General features: G+C 46.9%; 1 protein-coding gene across 2 annotated transcripts in view; it reads left to right on the forward strand.

Moving 5' to 3' along the window:
- Positions 1-14,704, forward strand: part of LOC117548247 (protein NLRC3-like) — a 65,381-nt gene that overhangs the window by 41,349 nt on the left and 9,328 nt on the right. For both annotated transcript variants that reach the window (XM_034219395.1, XM_034219397.1), the window contains exons 8-12: positions 4,980-5,020; positions 5,216-5,256; positions 10,900-10,946; positions 11,341-11,558; positions 12,404-12,663. In XM_034219395.1, the coding sequence (XP_034075286.1) occupies positions 4,980-5,020; positions 5,216-5,256; positions 10,900-10,946; positions 11,341-11,558; positions 12,404-12,663 (607 nt within the window). The remainder of the gene's footprint in view (positions 1-4,979; positions 5,021-5,215; positions 5,257-10,899; positions 10,947-11,340; positions 11,559-12,403; positions 12,664-14,704) is intronic.

Raw genomic sequence — 14,704 nt, forward strand, 5'->3', positions numbered from 1 at the left:
TGTGTGTGGGAAAAATGCATTCAGTAAAGACTATTGCATTTATCCCAGAGTAAGAGTAATTTCTCTCCACAATTCCACTTTTCCCCATAATGTCCGTTTCAAAGAGACGGCATTGTGACGGCGCGCGCGGCCCCCCTCCCCCGAGGGCGGGCCACGGTGCGTTCAAAGACCTCATTAGAGAGGTGAGATGAAGGGAGAGGTGCCGACACGGAGATTCCGTGCCCGCGGCGCCCTCCACCTCTTCGGCCCACCCCGTGGAACCGGCGTGCCGGCACTCACGGGGACGGGCTTTCCGTCTTTACGGATCTGGCTGGCGGGGGGAGAAAATCTCTCCGCCCGGGACGAGGGGGCGAATCCCGCCTCCTCCCTGTATAATGCACAGATCACTACGTTTTCTAATAGAAATGAGGTTGATCTGTATCCAAGTCTAAGTGTCTTTTGTTTCCACAAGGGCCACACTTACACACAATGTTAACCGTACAAATTCCCCATTCGCTGCCCCATGCTGCAGCTCCTGTAAAGGAGGTGGCTAGTGGGCATGCGCAGATGAGAGGGATGAACCGCAGGGAGTGCTATCTAAGGGAGAGCACTATGCGGGTACAGGGACATTATGGCCGGCGTATTGCTGTCAGAGAACACACTACGCCTAGAGCAAAGACTCCAATGCAGTTTTCCGTAGTGGTAAAGGCTGCATTATGGCGGAGCCCGCACTCACACAAGAGCGCGTGGCGGTGCGTTCAGGGACCTTAGTAAAACACACTACGCCTATAAAGACTCCGATGAATGCTGTTTACCGTAGTGGTGAGAACAGCATTAGGGTGGAGCGCGCGCTCACACAAGAGCGCGCGGCGGTGCGTTCAGGGTCCTCAGTAAATAATCGGCCCTTTCTGTGTCAACCCTCCATGGGCAAATCTTCCCTTCGCGGGGAGTTTTTGCGGCGGAACGGGTCACCAGAGAGTATCACAGCTTCATAGCTGCTGCCCCACACCTGAGGGCTTGTCCATTAACACAATGTTCTGGGGAATGGAAACTCAGCTGTGTGCTTACAATGTGGAGGGACAGGACGCTGAAACGGGGCCATTCACTCCAGTTTTGCAGCGTCCCACTGTACCACATGTCTATACACTGTACCAATGTATCACATGGACCACTGTCTTGTGGGTGTCCCACACCCACCTTTTTCATGGGCATGCGAGAGGTAAATCTGTCCTCCCAGGAGGAGATGTGTTTCCTCTCAGCAGAGATTCAGGCTCTGGTGCAGAAACAGGCTGTGTCTGTTGTGCACCCTCAGCACAGAGAAAATGATCTTTATTCCATGTACTTCCTGGTTCTCAGGAAGACAGGGGAATTTAGACCTATTCTAGATCTCAGCGGCCTGAATCGCCACATTTCCTGCAGGAAATTCCGCAGGTTAACTATGAAATAGTTACTGGGGCTTGTGCAGCCAGGCGATTGGTTCACCACCATCGACCTGAAAGACGCGTACTTTCATGTAGAAATTGCTCCAGAGCACAGAAAGTATCTGCGTTTTGCCTTCCAGGGAATAGCCTACGAGTACAACAGGCTGTCGTTCGGCTATTCCCTATCCCCACGCACATTCAGCAAATGTGTGGCCACAGCGCTTCAACCGCTGCGCGCCCACGGCATGAGAGTTTTCTTTTACATAGACGACCTCATAGTCATGGCTGGGTCACGGGAACAGGCAATGTTTTGCACAGCACAATTGATCACACACCTGACCAAATTGGGCTTTGCGATCAATTGGAAAAAGAGCACCCCCATACCTCACCAACAGGCGCTGTATTTGGGTGTGGTGCTCGATGCAGGCGCGTCGCACGCCACCCTGTCAGAGAGCAGACGTGCGTCCCTTCTTCAGGGGGTGCGCAGGCTGCGACAGGGGGCAACAGTGACAGCTTTTACTGTCATGCAGACATTGGGTCTCATGGCGGCTGCTCACATGGTGGTCCCGTTAGGGTTACTACATATGCGCCGCCTGCAAAGGTGGTTCTCCAGCCTGCGCTTGGATCCCAAGAGGCACAGGCGGCGGCTGGTGACCATCCCCCCCTCAGTGGAGGGCAACCTCCGGTTTTGGGGGTCTCCGGATCACCTCCGGAGGGGGTCTCCACTGGGACGGGTGACCTCCTACATCACAGTGTTCACGGATGCATCCAGAACAGGATGGGGAGGGACCTGCCTGAAGAGCGCTATAGGTGGGCGCTGGGCTCTAACAGAGTCTCGACACAGCAACCTCCTAGAGCTACGGGCGGTAGTGTTAGTCCTCCAGCATTTCAGGCCCCTAATTCAAGGGAGGCATGTAATGGTCAGGAGCGACAACAGCACCACAGTGGCTTACATCAACAGGCAGGGCGGAGTTCGATCTGCCGCCTTGTTGACCACAGCGGAGGAACTGTGGTTATGGGCTTCAGAGGTGGTGTTATCTCTGAGAGCCCTCCATATCCCGGGACTGGAGAACAGAGGGGCCAACCTCATGTCGAGGGGCGGCCCCCTGCCAGGCGAGTGGGTGCTTCACCCGAGGGTGGTGAAGCAAATCTGGGCCCAGTTCGGGAGAGCGGAAGTGGATCTGTTCGCCAGCCGGCGAAACAGCCACTGTGCCCTGTGGTTCTCCGTGGCTCGGAGCGACGACCCACCCTTGGGGGTGGACGCGTTTGCACACGAGCCATGGCCAAGGAAGCTGCTATACGCCTTTCCACCGCTGCGTCTCATTCTCCCCCTCCTGAGGAGAGTGAGGCGAGAACGTCTGTCAGTCATCCTAGTGGCTCCGGATCGCGTTGGGGCGCCGTGGTACTCAGAGATGACACAGATGAAGGTGGACCAGCCCTGGGTGGTTCCCCAGTTCTGGGGGGCGATCTCTCAAGAGGCAGGTGCAATCGGGGCGTTACCCACTCTCGGCCGTCCTCTCCAGGTTTGCCTCCTGAGAGATTGTCTGATAGTGTTATTCAGTCTATCCAGGCAGCTAGAGCGGGATCCACCACAGCCTGTTACAGGCCAAAGTGGCTAGGATTCCAGCGATGGTGTGAGGAGCAGAGAATAGAGCCCCTATCTTGTGAGTTAGGCTCTATTTTATCCTTCTTACAGTTACTGGTGGACAGAGGGCTTGCGCATTCAACAGTGAAAGTGTATGCAGCAGCCATCTCGTCCTGCCATGAGGGATTTTGCGGCAGGTCAGCCTTTAGTCAACCACTGATGTTGCGGTTTTTACAGGGGGTCAGGAGGCTGCGCCCAGTAGTGCACGCCTCCACCCCACAGTGGGACCTGCCCCTAGTGCTCGAGGCTCTGGCCTCGGGGCCGTTTGAGCCTCTGGAGCTCTCCTCTCTGAAAGCATTGTCGTGGAAAACAGCTTTGCTTCTTGCCTTAGTGTCCGAGTTAACTGCTCTGTCGGTGCACCCGAGCTGTTTACAGATTCGGGGTGACCAGAGCGGCTCGACACTCAGACCGAACCCCTCCTTTTTGCCCAAGAGCCTAAGGAGTGCGTTCAGGTCAAGGGCTATTCAGTTAGGGGGTTTTAGTCTTCCCCCCCATGGTGGGACCAGGGAGGCTAAACTGCACCTCCTCTGCCCGGTGCGTGCGCTAGCATGTTGTGTGAAGCGCACGGCTGCCCTTGGACGCACCGAACAGCTATTCGTGTGCTTCGGGGGCGGGGTGATCGGGAAAGCTCTGTCCAAGAAACGCCTGGCAGGCTGGCTCTGCGAGTGCGTTGCACATGCCTACGGACAGGCAGGGAGAGCCTGCCCCACGGGGGTTCGTGCACACTCCACACGGGCTGTGGCTGCGTCAACAGCCTTATTCAACGGTGTGAGTGTGGAGGATATATGCACAGCGGCGTCTTGGTCGACGCCAGGCCCTTTCATAAGGTTTTATCTCTTGGACATGTCGGGCTCTTTCTCCTCGTCTGTGCTTGCGGGGGCAACACAGGACTGGTAGGGGGAGGGGGGTTGTGGGTCAGTTGGCATCTGACCCCCTCCCCGGATGTAATGCGCCTTCGCTGTTCTCGGGCCTTCTGAGGGTCCCGGGAGGGGCGGTGGGGGGGCACACTGGGCCCTTACAGGGCTGGAGGACTACTCTCCTCCTGTCGAGAGGCAGGAGGGGGGTAGCCCTCCACACTTTAGTCCACACACTCTGCACGGGGTCAGTGTTTGAGTGTGGGACGTGGGCTCTGACGCTCTCCCTGTTATCCTTAGGGATTCAGGGAGGCAGGCATGTAGTAAGCCCATCCGGGGCCGAGGGGGCTCTCCCCATCCGTCTATGGGCGGGGGGGGGGGTCCCCCGGCACTGTTTTTTGAGCACACTTTCTGCAGGGTGTGCTCTGTCAGCCACAGCCCAGATTTCTCCTCGGTTATAACCGGGTTAAAGGAGAATGTGGGGCAGCAGCTGCTGACCATAAAAGCCGGTCAGGGGCAGTAGGGTGGAATATTGTTGTTGGATGACAGTGCGCGTATACATCGCGGCTCCACCCACTGTACCCATAGAGTCCAGTAGAGGGCGGAGCCTGTGAGAGATATAACGTCGGGTTACGTATGGTAACCCTTGTTATATTAGCACAGGCGGAGCCCTCTACCCAGGGCACTGTCTGTCCTATTCCGCTCGCTGAAGAGAGGTGTAGGATGATAGTCAGGAGGTGAGGCCTCCTTTTATACGGTGTGATGCGCGCGCATTCAGGTAGGCCCGCCCAAGGCCGGCTACGTCTATAGAAGTCTCAGTGGGAGAATGTTCGCAGGGTAAGGTAGTACCCATAGAGTCCAGTAGAGGGCTCCGCCTGTGCTAATATAACAAGGGTTACCACACGTAACCCGACGTTACTTCCTGTGATGCAGCTGAGAGCTGAGGCAGGCAGTCGTAGTGTTTGCAGAGAAGATATGATGGGATGTAAAGCATGAGATCAGGACTCTGAAGCTGACTCAAAGAACAAACACTTATTTTAAACTGGATCTAAAACTGTTGGATTGTGTTCATCTCTACAGGATCAATGGAGAGACGATCAGAGCCAAGATCCAGAAGACCTGTGAGTACTGAAACCATATCCTCCATTCATCCAGACATTGTACATTAAACCTGATCTTCAAAGTTCTTTATAGCACAACAACAATATATTTTAGTTCCATTTTGTTACAGCTCTATTCAATCAATTTGGCTGCTAATGTTTCTCTTTGTTCAAGTTTCATTATTATCTTTCTGTTTCACCTCTTCTCTCCATCAGGTGACTCCGATGTGGAACAGGAAGTGAAGACAGACAGAGAGGTGAGAGAGGAGCAGATGAACAGAGTGGCGTGTATTTATTTCCCCACTGAATTAAAATATAATTGTTAGGGCTGTCCAGTTAAACAATAGAGCGCTCGTAATTCATCTAGAAACCTTAATGAGTCAAAAGAAACAAGTTCGTACATTTTGATTTACCGGAGAAATAGGAGATATTGCTGTCGACTATTGTCTGAGTTTATCTTTCAACTTAAAAACAATTCATAATGAAGGCTCTATAAAGACTGACATCATAAAGACATGTCCATTTATGTATTCAAATTGTTGTTATTGAGAAATGCAAGCCTACATCACCGCTGAGCGATGTCAGGGATGAAGAGCAATTTGCACTGCAGCTGCTGAGCTGCTTACTAACGATGTGAGCAGGTACGAGAGAAGATATCAATCACTATCCCTGAATACAAGTCTGTTCTAAAATACTAACGTTTAGTTTAAACACAGATTATCAATGTGATTAAAGCGATCACATGTTTTAATTGATTGAGACTGCTTGTAGTTGTTGGTAATTGTTTGATGGCATCAAGACAATTCTTTGAGCTCAGATTGATTTATTTACCGTTTATTTAATGTGGGTGTGTTTGAGACGAGGAGCGTGGAGGCATTTCAGAACACCACTAACATGCAGCTGATGAGACACTTTCTAAAGCAGCTATCATCAATATTCAATTAACTGACTCAATAGCGTCAAGCTTTTTATTATGAACTTTGTTTATTGAGTGTCAAACACAAATGGACAGGAATGACAGAGCAGTTGGAATTGACAGTGTCACATTACAGTTGTGCAGATCATGACATACGATACATTACAACAACAAAACAAACAGTCGGCTTGGTCATTTAAGGTTTCAAGGGTTCAAGGTTTCAAGGGTTCAAGGGTTTAAGGGTTTTATGGTCATTTGTGCAGCAGCTACAGTGCAGTTGTGACAATGAAAATCTGAGGTCACAGGCTCCTCCAACAGAGCAACACAATAAACAGATACAATAATACAAGTAAATAAAATATAATAGAAACAGAATATGATAGAAACTGTGCAGAATATTCTAGATACAGTAATTGGAATGTTGGTATATATGATAAATGTGAGTTGCAAACAGATGAATGTTATTTATGTTGTTTCAAAGTTCAGGTGTTTAATAGTCTTATGGCCGGTGCGATGAAACTGTCCCAGAGTCTGGTGGTTTTAGTCCGGATGCTGCGGAACCGCCTGCCAGACGGCAGCAGACAGAACAGTGTGTGGCTGGGGGGCTGGGGGTCTTTGATAATCCTGAGGGATTTCTTCCTGAGCCGCTGGGAGTAAAGGTCCTCCATGGATGGCAGCTCCTTCCTGGTGATGTTCTGTGCAGTTTTCACCAACCTCTGTAAAGCCTTACTATTGAGGGCGGTGCAGCTGCTGTACCAGGCCGTGATGCAGCCAGTCAGGATCCTCTCTATGGAGCACCTGTAGAATGTCAGGATCCTCTCTATGGAGCACCTGTAGAAGGTCAGGATCCTCTCTATGGAGCACCTGTAGAAGGTCAGGATCCTCTCTATGGAGCACCTGTAGAAGGTCAGGATCCTTTCTATGGAGCACCTGTAGAAGGTCAGGGTCCTCTCTATGGTGCACCTGTGGAAGGTCAGGATCCTCTCTATGGAGCACCTGTAGAAGGTCAGGGTCCTCTCTCTGGTGCACCTGTAGAAGGTCAGGGTCCTCTCTCTGGTGCACCTGTAGAAGGTCAGGATCCTCTCTATGGTGCACCTGTAGAAGGTCAGGATGCTCTCTATGGTGCACCTGTAGAAGGTCAGGATCCTCTCTATGGTGCACCTGTAGAAGGTCAGGATCCTCTCTATGGTGCACCTGTAGAAGGTCAGGATGCTCTCTATGGTGCATCTGTAGAAGGTCAGGATCCTCTCTATGGTGCACCTGTAGAAGGTCAGGGCAGTATGGATGGTGAGGGCTATGGCGTCGTCTGTGGACCTGTTTGCTCTGTAGGCAAACTGCAGGGGGTCCAGAGAGTCAGGGAGGAGGTGATGAAGGTTTTTGACCAGTGGCGAGCCGTCAGGGCCCTCTAGGCCCTCTGTGAGGGCCTAAGTATTCTAAGAAATAATATTTGAAAACATTAAAAAAAAAAATTAAAAAAATACTTTTTTTTTGAAATATTTTTTTAATATGTTTTTGTTGTTACATTTTTCATTAGTTTTACCAAAATAACTTGATTTAATTGTATTTAAAAATAATATTTCCAAAGAAATAAATCCTTCGAATCTGCCTGTTCAGTTTCTGTTGGAATGTGAAGGGTTAAATGCCGTCTCTGCGAGTTATGTGAAGACGGGAGAGCTTGTTGGTCCCTCTCTACATTCACAGAGGGCCCGCTGTAGTAACTCAACGAGAGAGTAATGTCAAATGACAGTACAATTGACCAATCATATCTTCCCTCTAAATGGGCGGGCTTTATTTTCGCGGACTTTATGACAAGTTCCGCCCGCTGTGAGGTCTATGTAAGTGGTGCAGTGACGCGTCCTAAAACCCGGAAGTAAGCTCTGCTCGGATTCCCTCGACAGAAAGCAATGGCATTTCTCCATACGATTTTGGAAAATAGTTCGAAATAAGGTCTGTGGAAAAGAACCTGTTAGATAAATGCACGTTTTGTTCAGACGGATAATATCCACATGTCTACCCTACTTTTATTATTTTTGAATCATAAATCTAATCGATAGATTTATGATCGATAGATTTATAATTAGCATAAGTTCGTTCATGATTGCTCACTTCAGTGATAGTGATGACATCGTTGCGAAATTATTAACCGAGTCATTTTCAAGATTGAGTTACAATGATAAACTGGAGTGGCAAAGGATCAGCTGAATGACCCGCCATCAAGTGCTTCATCCAAAAGGACAGGAGGATGGACTTTGTGTTTCAGTGATTTATCATCAAAGGTAGGCCTAAGTCATTTTCAATGTGGGCCGCCGTGCCGACTTAATTCATGTTTAATTGTTACTTGGCTGTGGGTGCCCTGTCATGATAGGTGTTTATATAAATGGTGTTGTTCTGTGTGGTAGAGGGTCGCTGTCATTGATGCGTTTTGCACCCCGGGCCGTTGTTTTGATATTCCGCTGAAGTATACGCTGTGACATAATATCTCTTCTTTTTTTTCGAGGGAAGGGGGGGTCAGAGGGCCTAGGTATAAAAGTCACTCGCCACTGGTTTTGACTAACCGCTCAAAGCACTTCATTATGATGGAGTGCTACTGGGCGGTAGTCATTGAGGCTGGTGATTATTGTCTTCTTGGGGACAGGAACGATGGTGGAGTGTTTGAAGCATGTGGGGACTACAGACTGCAGCAGGGACCTGTTGAAGATGTCTGTGAACACCTCTGCCAGCTGAACTGCACACACCCTGAGATCACGGCCAGGGATGCCATCAGGTCCAGGAGCCTTGTGGGTTAACCCTTTTAAAGGATTTACACACATCCGCCCTGTTTAAAACAAAAGGGCAGGGCTCCCGGTCCTTCTGTGCCTCCACAGCCTGGCTGCTCTCGAATCGAGCACAAAAGCTGTTCAGCTCATCTGGGAGAGATGCGCACGCAGACAGTCCCGCAGCACCCCCTGCTGCTCCTTTGTAGTCTGTCATTGTTCTTAGTCCCGCCCACAAGTTCCGGGTTTTACAGCCTTTGAAGACAGACTCCACTTCGTCTCTGTATTGTCTCTTTGCACTGCTGATTGCTCTCCGACAAAAGACAAGCATTTGCATGTTTAATTGTGGGTGATGTGTGAGAGAACCATAGAGTGTGTGTACATCAGAGATGCCTCAATTGACATGTAATCTCTGGTGAACCTAACATTCGACAGACTGAATTTGACCCTATTACATACTTTTTGAACCTGAGCCTTGAAATTAAGTGTTGAATCAATCATGACTCCGAGGTATTGGATTGTGACACCACCTGTAGCCTCTCCCCTGATACAAACATATCTGGCTCAACACAAGAGGACTTTGTTTTGGTGAAGAAGATGCATACGGTTTTACAAATATTTAGTTGCAAACAGCATTGTTCCAACCAAGCTGTTACATGAACCATGGTGTTTGTTAGTTCATTAGCCACTTGTGTCATATTGCTTCCATGTACATATATTACAGTGTCATATGCGTACATTTGGATGTTTGTGTCAGGACATACAGATGGTAAATCATTTATATATAGCGAAAATAGTAATGGTCCCAGGATTGAACCTTGTGGGACCCCTGTCGAAAGACGAAGGTCAAAAGATTCATAATTTTGAACTCTCACATACTGAGATCGGTTAAACAAATAAGATGCTATCCATTTAAGTGTTTTTGATTTGTTCTATGAAAAAACAGTTGGCGGTCTCTGTTGACTATTTGGCCCTAAAGCCAAACTGCACTGGATGCAGAGAAAATGTACTAGTGTTTAAATGGTCAATAATTTGCTCAGACACAAGTTTCTCAGCAACCTTTGACGCTGTAGGAAGGATACTAATTGGACTGTCGTAACAGGAATGTCTCCACTTTTAAAGATTTGGATCACTATAGCCAGCTTCCAAACACTTGGAATCATTCCCTGACAGAAAGGTTGGCAATAGGATAAGAAAGTGTTGTGCTGAGATCTTTTAGCCATGTCCATGCCAAATATATCCTTTGTTCTAAATGCTTTAAGAGATCCTATCACTTTTGTAACTTCAGATTCAGTGATATTTCTTATGCTGAAAGCCGGCTCAATTGTATTAACATAACAAAAATGTGTGCAGTCAGGTGAGAAACACTGTGCAATGGTTTGCAACAGAATCCATGAAGTAGTGGTTTAAAACTTCAGCTCTGTCAGCTGGATTGTTTATAAGCTTTCCATTGTCTTTAAGTTCAAGCTGTTTTATTTCCCTATATGTATTTCCAGTGAATAGTTATGACTGTTTCCAGATCATTTTAGAATGAACCCTGCCTTGTCTATTATAGTCAAGAAGAAGTCTGCCTAAGCCTTCCGTAACTTCTTAATGACTTTGTTCCTCAGCACAGCAAAGTGATGCCTGTCATGGCCTGATGGATTTGTTTTCATTCATTAGTTTTAAAATATTCAAATGTATCCAAGGGACAGTGTTTTTCTTATTTTCTTGCTTGAATTTGCAATTGAAATCTCTGATAGTGCTCTCTAATGTTTTTGAGAACATTTGACTGTCTTCTTCGTGGTCTATTCCCAGAAAAAGATCATCCCATTTATGTGTTGAACAGCATTTATAAAAGGTCTCATATTTGTTTTTGGGAATACCATAAGAATCATTTTTCCTGAATGAAGGGCTACATCGCCCTTCATTCAGCGTTCCACAAGAGGTGTGTGTGTGTGTGTGTGTGTGTGTGTGTGTGTGTGTGTGTGTGTGTGTGGTGTGTGTGTGTGTGTGTGTGTGTGTGTGTGTGTGTGTGTGTGTGTGTGTGTGTGTGTGTGTGTGTGTGTGTGTGGTACTACTGTGCTGTGATTGGCTGGTACTGCTGTGACATGATATTGAAATTGACAATGAACTCAGATGATCCAGACTCATTTGCATTGTTCTAATTGCTCTGAATATGTGCTGGTTTAGTTTCATGAAGCTAGAACTTAACTTGATTTCTATTAAAATAATAACTTTGTTTGTTCCAGGCTCCTCAATCCTTCTCACCTGAACTCACAACTGAGTCTTCATACAGGTACTCCTATAACATGACCAAACATTATTTTAAACACATCACAAATATATATTAATTTAATTGTGTTTGATTTCATGTCTTTCACCTTGAGGAATTGCATCCGATCTCTTTCCAACAGACAATAAAATAATGCCTCTGTGTAGGAAGGATTGTTTTCTTGTACCAGTCTAGATCCTCGCTGGACTAGACATTGTGTTAATTTAATGAAGGTGTGTGTACACACACATCCTGATGCATGTGGACACATCTTCAGTGATGTTCCTGTAATCATCAGGTGTTTCAGATCTTACATCAAACCCTCCTGCAGGTCAGACTCCAGCTGGATGAACACCTGTCAGTCAGAACACAGGCCAGTGAAGCTTGTTGTAGTAACTTGTCCCCTGCGTGTCTACAGGTTCAGGTGTCCTGGTCCAGGTGAGTTCCAGTGTGCTTCGACTGGCCTGGTGTTCGTCATGGCTCAGGAGGCGGAGCTTCTGTACAGGGCGGTCCCTTGGGAGGAGAGCCTCCTCCAATCAGCTGGCAAGCAGGCAGCAGGGCCGCTGTTCGACGTGAAGAGTTCTGTTGAAGCTGCCGTCTGCCAGCTCCACCTGCCACACAGTGAGACAGAGGATGGTAAAGACATCTAGTGTTAACAAATACACTTATATAATGAGTAGCACCTTATACTCTCCACTACTGTTCAAAGGTTATGAATCAGCTTTATTAAACTAGTTTAATAAAGATAAGATCATTCAAACACCAAATCTGTTCTTTACATTCAAATAGTTTTGTCCCCAAAAGAAGAAGAATGAAATTATAAAACGTCCATTTAGTCGATGTGTTTCATGACATCATTGATCATTATTGAAGCAGACGATGCAATGCAGCTCTAAATACTGAGTTGGATTTTCTTTGCGCCCTCTGCAGTCTCCTCTCTGTAATATTAAAGAGATTTAAACTGTGATTGGTCAGTCCACAGCATGCTCTGCTGCTAACAGTGCTAACTCAACGCTAACTCTCTGTTACTGTTGTGATGCTAAGCTAGCAGTTTGAATACTTCTTACTTTGATTTCCATCTGTTGCTCTTTCTGCTCTTCACACTGTCAGTCTGGCTGAACCATGAACAAAACAAAACAACAGACAACAACATTTATAAGTTAGACTTTCTACGCCCTGAAAGCTTTAGAAGACTCTTCACACATCTAGAGAATCACTCAGACATGAGACCGGACTCAGTCAAGCTGTTCTGGCTGCAGATTGCAAACATTTCAGTAAATGCTCACATCCAGAAAGATCACAGGGGGCAGATCAATAATTACACATTAGGATAAAAGGTGGAGGATATAAACTGGTACATCCTAGTGAGGCTCCAAAGTGAATTAGATGAACATTAGCTCTGAGCTAACGTGGTGGGACATTGAATATGATGAAGCTGTTTCAGCAGCAAAGCAACAGATGACCAGCTCTTTGCTCCACAGCGCTGCTCCTGGACGGCCTGTTGTCTGTCGTCCACATCACTGATGAAGGCCTGAGCATCTTGGAGCCGCTGGAGGTCACACGCACTCACGTGGTGGTGAAGGTGCTTCACCTCTCTCCGTTTGGCCTCATCATCGATAAATTAAAAAGGCTTCTAAAGTGGCGGATAAATGGCCAAGTTCTGGTGTTCCTACGACCCCCGGGCCGAGAGGAGCAAATACTGGATGTATTTCTGCTGCACAACAACGTCCCTGAGGAGGAGGTAAAGTGCTCACCATCAGACTAAACACTGATTGAAACCATAGCTGTTTCCACAGAGAAGTTGTGGCCCCAAGCTCCCTACTGAATAGAATATAATATAATTGGAGGATTGCAACCCTCTTTAATGGTCACACATACATGCACACAGTGAAATGTGTTCTCTGCTTTTTACCCATCCTAGTCTAGCACTAGGAGCAGTGGGCAGCTATTGCACAGCGCCTGGGGAGCAACAGGAGTGGGGGGGTGGGGGGTGTCCAATGCCTTGCTCAAGGGCACCACAGCAGGGCAGGAGGTGAACTGGGACCTCTCCAAGTAGCAGTCCACACTTCATATTTAACATCTGTTCAGGGACTTGAACCAGCGGCCCTACAGCTCCCAGTCCAAGCCCCTGCTGTTTGAGCCACTGCCGGACACTGCTCCTCTTTTCAAACTTTCTTGGTTGTGAGAAGACTCAGATGTGCCACACTCTACTTTGGTTATCAAACTCAAAGTTTACCTTCATACTTTAAAATACGTAAAAATAAATGTTAAGATGTTGTGGCCCCAAGCTCCCTACTGAGAGAGATAACATGATAACACAATTAGTCTCATAATCTGAAAATCTGAGTTTACTCTGTGAACATCGGCTGATTTACTTCACACACAAAACACATACCATGGTTCTTTATAAATGAAATAATCATGAACTGCTAAGAATATATAAACCACAGAATAACATAAGTATTATATCAATAATGTGATGATGAATGTATGAATGGCAGGTTACATAATTAACATCGACAGTAAATCAGATGGTTAGCAAATACTGAAAGGCACGGTTGAAACACTCAACAACTGAAAGATTGAGAGGAAGTATTTTGAGAGTCCAACCCTAATCGTTACCTTGGTTGCTGATTGGCTAATGGTTGCACAAGCCAAAACATCGTTATGACATCATCAAGTGGCCACAATCTGATCAGCTCATTTTCAGACAGGTTTTTATAGAAATGGATCAAAAAGAGAGAGAATCTTTGTTCCTGAAACTTTCAGAGTCTCTTTACACAGAGGGGACACATGTTGATGTAGAAGAGACATGGAGAAGAGGGGACACATGTTGATATAGAAGAGACATGAAGAAGAGGGGACACATGTTGATGTAGAAGAGACATGAAGAAGAGGGGACACATGTTGATATAGAAGAGACATGAAGAAGAGGGGACACATGTTGATATAGAAGAGACATGAAGAAGAGGGGACACATGTTGATATAGAAGAGACATGAAGAAGAGGGGACACATGTTGATGTAGAAGAGACATGGAGAAGAGGGGACACATGTTGATGTAGAAGAGACATGGAGAAGAGGGGACACATGTTGATGTAGAAGAGACATGAAGAAGAGGGGACACATGTTGATGTAGAAGAGACATGAAGAAGAGGGGACACATGTTGATGTAGAAGAGACATGAAGAAGAGGGGACACATGTTGATATAGAAGAGACATGAAGAAGAGGGGACACATGTTGATGTAGAAGAGACATGAAGAAGAGGGGACACATGTTGATGTAGAGGAGACATGAAGAAGAGGGGACACATGTTGATGTAGAAGAGACATGAAGAAGAGGGGACACATGTTGATGTAGAAGAGACATGAAGAAGAGGGGACACATGTTGATATAGAAGAGACATGAAGAAGAGGGGACACATGTTGATATAGAAGAAACATGAAGAAGAGGGGACACATGTTGATGTAGAAGAGACATGAAGAAGAGGGGACACATGTTGATGTAGAAGAGACATGAAGAAGAGGGGACACATGTTGATGTAGAAGAGACATGAAGAAGAGGGGACACATGTTGATGTAGAAGAGACATGAAGAAGAGGGGACACATGTTGATGTAGAAGAGACATGAAGAAGAGGGGACACATGTTGATGTAGAAGAGACATGAAGAAGAGGGGACACATGTTGATATAGAAGAGACATGAAGAACAGGGGACACATGTTGATATAGAAGAGACATGAAGAAGAGGGGACACATGTTGATGAAGAAGAGACATGAGAAG

Source organism: Gymnodraco acuticeps, unplaced genomic scaffold (assembly GCF_902827175.1).
Source record: "Gymnodraco acuticeps unplaced genomic scaffold, fGymAcu1.1, whole genome shotgun sequence".
Lineage (NCBI taxonomy): Eukaryota > Metazoa > Chordata > Actinopteri > Perciformes > Bathydraconidae > Gymnodraco > Gymnodraco acuticeps.